General features: G+C 55.6%; 1 protein-coding gene across 1 annotated transcript in view; it reads left to right on the top strand.

The window, feature by feature from the left end:
- The first annotated feature begins 3,144 nt into the window (after positions 1 to 3,144).
- The window catches only part of NRTN (neurturin), a 5,035-nt gene continuing 4,108 nt past the window's right edge, over positions 3,145 to 4,071 (top strand). The window contains exon 1 of the mRNA XM_017528361.2: positions 3,145 to 3,831. Coding sequence (XP_017383850.1) covers positions 3,663 to 3,831 — 169 coding nt within the window. The 5' untranslated portion in view covers positions 3,145 to 3,662. The remainder of the gene's footprint in view (positions 3,832 to 4,071) is intronic.

Here is a 4,071-nt window from a genome sequence, read left to right as displayed (position 1 = left end):
AAAAAAAAAAAAAAAAAAAAGGTATTACGTATTACCTGCTTCTTAGGACGTTTGCAAGGTTGGAATGGAATGACTCTCTGTGTTAAGTTCGTAGAATGGGGTTGGACATAAAGTAGATGATCATTAAGAATAAAGAGGATGATGGCCAGGCTTGTTGGCTCACACCCGTAATCCCAGCACTTTGGGAGACCTGAGGTCAGGAGTTCAAGACCAGCCTGGCCGACACGATGAAACCCCACCTCCACTAAAAATAAGAATTAGCCAAGCATGGCGGCATGTGCCTGTAATCCCAAGCTACTCAGGAGGCTGAGGCAGGAGAATCGCTTGAACTCAGGAGGTGGAGGTTGCAGTGAGCCAAGATCGCACCACTGCACTCCAGCCTGGGCGACAGAGCAAGACTCCATCTAAAAAAATTAAAAAGGGCCGGGCATAGTGGCTCACACCTGTAATTCCAGCACTTAGGGAAGCCAAGACGGGCAGATCACGAGGTCAGGAGTTCAAGACCAGCCTGACCAACATGGTGAAACCCCGTCTCTATAAAAATAAAATAAAGGGGATGGGTTTTGACATCTGACAAAATGCTGCTGCTGCCAAACGCTTCCCCAAAACCTCACGCATGAAATGTCCTCCCGATGGCCCACACGAGACCCGGCACGAACTGCCCCATCCCCTTCCCGACCTTTCCTCCTCTTGCTCTCCCCGTCCTCACTCTGCACCAGCCACACGAGCCTCACTGTTCCTCCAACACACCAGGCGTGGTCCTGGCCCAAGGCCTTTTCACAGGCCATGTCTCTGCCTCCAACAGCTGCCCCCAGATTTTCCTATGGCTGACTTCCGACACTTGGGTTAGTGCATGCGTCACCTCCTCAGGGAGGGGCCCCCTGCCCACCTCCAGTGAAGCTAGCCCAACACTCACCTTATTATGCACCAACTGTATAGTAAGCCCAGAGATTTCAACTGTGGAAATTCATCCATCGATCCAATCACTCCCGAAACTCTGGACCCTCCAATTCAGGACCTGGGCCACCCAGTGTCCAGCTTTGTTTTTTCGTTTTGTTTTTGAGACGGAATCTTGCTTTGTCACCCAGGCTGGAGTGCAGTGACACGATCTCGGCTCACTGCAGCCTCTGCCTCCCAAGTAGCTGAGATTACCGGTACACGCCACCACGCCCGGCTAATTTTCATTTTTGTAGTAGAGATGGGGTTTCACCATGTTGGCCAGGCTGGTCTCGACCTGACCTCAGGTGATCTGACCACCTCAGCCTCCCAAAGCGCTGGGATTACAGACATGAGCCACCGCACCCAGCCAGCCTAGCTTCTTTGTGTTCATTGGGTGGTTCATTCATTCACTCATTCATTCATCATTCAAGCAAATGTCTGTGAGCGCCTATTCTATGCCACTGAACCAGCTGGGCTGGCCCTGGAGGAGAATCAACTTCCCCTGCAATTTCACTCTCATCAGTCCCCAGGCTGGTCTAGGATTTGTTTAGACGTCCTCATATTGCAGAGCTCATTCCCTAAGAATAACCATCACCAATACCAAACAGTATCAAGTACCACCCATAGTGGCGAGTTCTCAGGGTGACTACAACATCTGCTCCCAAGCCCAGCTCAGCCCAGACGGAGTGTGCCATGTCAAAGAACCCGAGTTCAAATCCCATGTCCATTTCTAGCCCTTGGACAAGCCCCTACCCATTTTGTCTCAGTTTCCCTAGCTGTAAAATGGAGATAGTGGTACCTCTCTTGTGGGCTCAGCACCATGCCTGGTACACAGCTGGTGCTTAATAAATGTGTCCTGTTACTTAAGGTCTGGTGGGTGTAGGTCCTGTGGCCGCTGTCCATGAGGGTGAACAGGGTGGGGAAGGGGTGGGTGGAGTTTCTGCACATCAGGACACGGGGCGTGGTCCATGCAAATGAAACGCAAATCCGACGCAAATAAAAGTCTGTGGGCAATGCGGGGTCCTGCACAAGGCAGGAGGGCAGGGAGCACGCGTTGGGGGGCTACTGGGGACCCCGCGAGCTGAGCCCAGGCGCAGAGACGCTGACCCACGTCCAGCCTGGCTTTCAGCGCTCCGTGTAAATGTTTACCCCTGGCCAGCTGCCAGGCTCCACGCCGCCCCACACTGGGCAGCCAGGGGGGGAATGTAAACGCGGGCTTCGGGGCCACAGGACGCTGGGGAGGAGCCCAGACAGGGTCAGGGGTGGTGCGGAGTGTACATGTGAGTCGTTAAACACTGACTATATGCAGTGATCAGGAAGCCACCGAGCACTCAGAGCAAGGGGGAAGCTCAGGGCACTTCTGGGGGCCCACGGATACCCCTGCACCAGCCAAAGGCTGAAGTGAATAGGGTAGGCGGTCAGGGAAGGCTTCCTGGAGAAGGTGCTGTCCAAGCTGAGATTGCAAGGGGCATGGAAGCCAGGTACAGTGGCTCACACCTGTAATTCCAGCTCTTTGGGAGGCCAAGGTGGGAGGATTGCTTGAGCCCAGGAGTTTGAGACCAGCCTGGGCAACACTGTGAGACCCCCCTCTCCCTATAAACAAAAAATTAAAAATTAGCCAGGCATGGTGGCTCACACCTGTAGTCAGTCCCAACTACTAGGGAGGCTGACACGGGAAGATAGCTTGAGCCTAGGAGGTGAGGTGGCTCACACCTGTAATCCCAGTACTTTGGGAGGCCAAGGCAGGTGGATCACCTGAGGTGAGGAGTTCGAGACCAGCCTGGCCAACATGGTGAAACCCCTTCTCTGCTAAAAATACAAAAATTAGCCAAGCATAGTGGCAGGTGCCTGTAATCCCAGCTACGCGGGAGGCTGAGGCAGGAGGATGGCTTGAACCCGGGAGGGGGAGGTTGCAGTGAGTGGAGATGTCGCCACCTGTACTCCAGCCTGGGTGACAGAGCGACTCTATCTTCAAAGAAGAGAAAAACCAAAAAGAAAAAGGGGGTATGGGAGCGGGGAGGGGGGGAAGAAGTGTTCTCCATGGAAGGGCCTGGCTGTGCAAACGCCCGGAGCTGGGACTCAGTGTCCGGGACAGCGCTGGTCCACTGCTGCTCACTTCTGGGCCTGCTTATCCATCCGGATGGGAAGCAGACTCAGAGAGGGGCAGAGTCACTGGAGGACACCAGTGTGTAGGGAAGTGTCAGCCCCAGGTTCCTGCCTCCAGACTGTCCTCAACACTGCCCCCCTCGTGCCCTTGTCCCACAGTGCCACCCGCAGAGAACGACCTCTCCTGCTTTCACTCTTCCCCCTGGCTCCTCAGCTGCAGCCGTTCCAGCCTCCTCGCTGTTCCTGGGATACTGCATCACACTTGGTCTGGCCTCGGGGCCTTTGCACTGGCTGTGTCCCCTGCCTGTGATGCCATTCTCCTCTGCCTGGCCAACTCTTACCTTTGTTCACGTCTGGACCCTGTCATCGGCTCCTCAGGAAGGCACTCCAGGACCCCCAGATGGGGGCGGTTCCCCGTGACTCCTGGCACGGAGCCCAACCCCTTCCTTGTTCAATGGTTCCTTGAGGAATCATTCCCATGTGATTATCGATCATTTGGCAGGCGTTGTTCAAAGTCAAGGACCCCACTGAGTCCTGGCTCAGCGCCCTGCGCCCACTGGTCGCCGGAGGGACAGACCGGGGCGTGCGGCTGACCATCCCGTGCCCGCAGGCTGAGGATGCAGCGTTGGAAGGCGGCGGCCTTGGCCTCGGTGCTCTGCAGCTCTGTACTGTCCATCTGGATGTGTCGAGAGGGCCTGCTTCTCAGCCACCGCCTCAGACCTGCGCTGGTCCCCCTGCGCCGCCTGCCTCGAACGCTGGACGCCCGGATCGCCCGCCTGGCCCAGTGTAAGCTCCTCCCCTTTGTGGGGTGACATACCCCCAATGTAGGGGGTGAAATTTCAGGCAGTGGATTAGGAAGTGGAGGGGTCATAGGTCTTTTAAAGATATGCGGCCGGGCGTGGTGGCTCACGCCTGTAATCCCAGCACTTTGGGAGGCCGAGGCGGGTAGATCACGAGGTCAAGAGATCGAGACCATCCTGGTCGACACGGTGAAACCCCGTCTCTACTAAAAATACAAAAAATTAG

The sequence above is a fragment of the Cebus imitator genome, unplaced genomic scaffold (genome assembly GCF_001604975.1).
Source record: "Cebus imitator isolate Cc_AM_T3 unplaced genomic scaffold, Cebus_imitator-1.0 Scaffold53, whole genome shotgun sequence".
Lineage (NCBI taxonomy): Eukaryota > Metazoa > Chordata > Mammalia > Primates > Cebidae > Cebus > Cebus imitator.
This window is presented reverse-complemented; position numbering and strand designations above follow the sequence as displayed.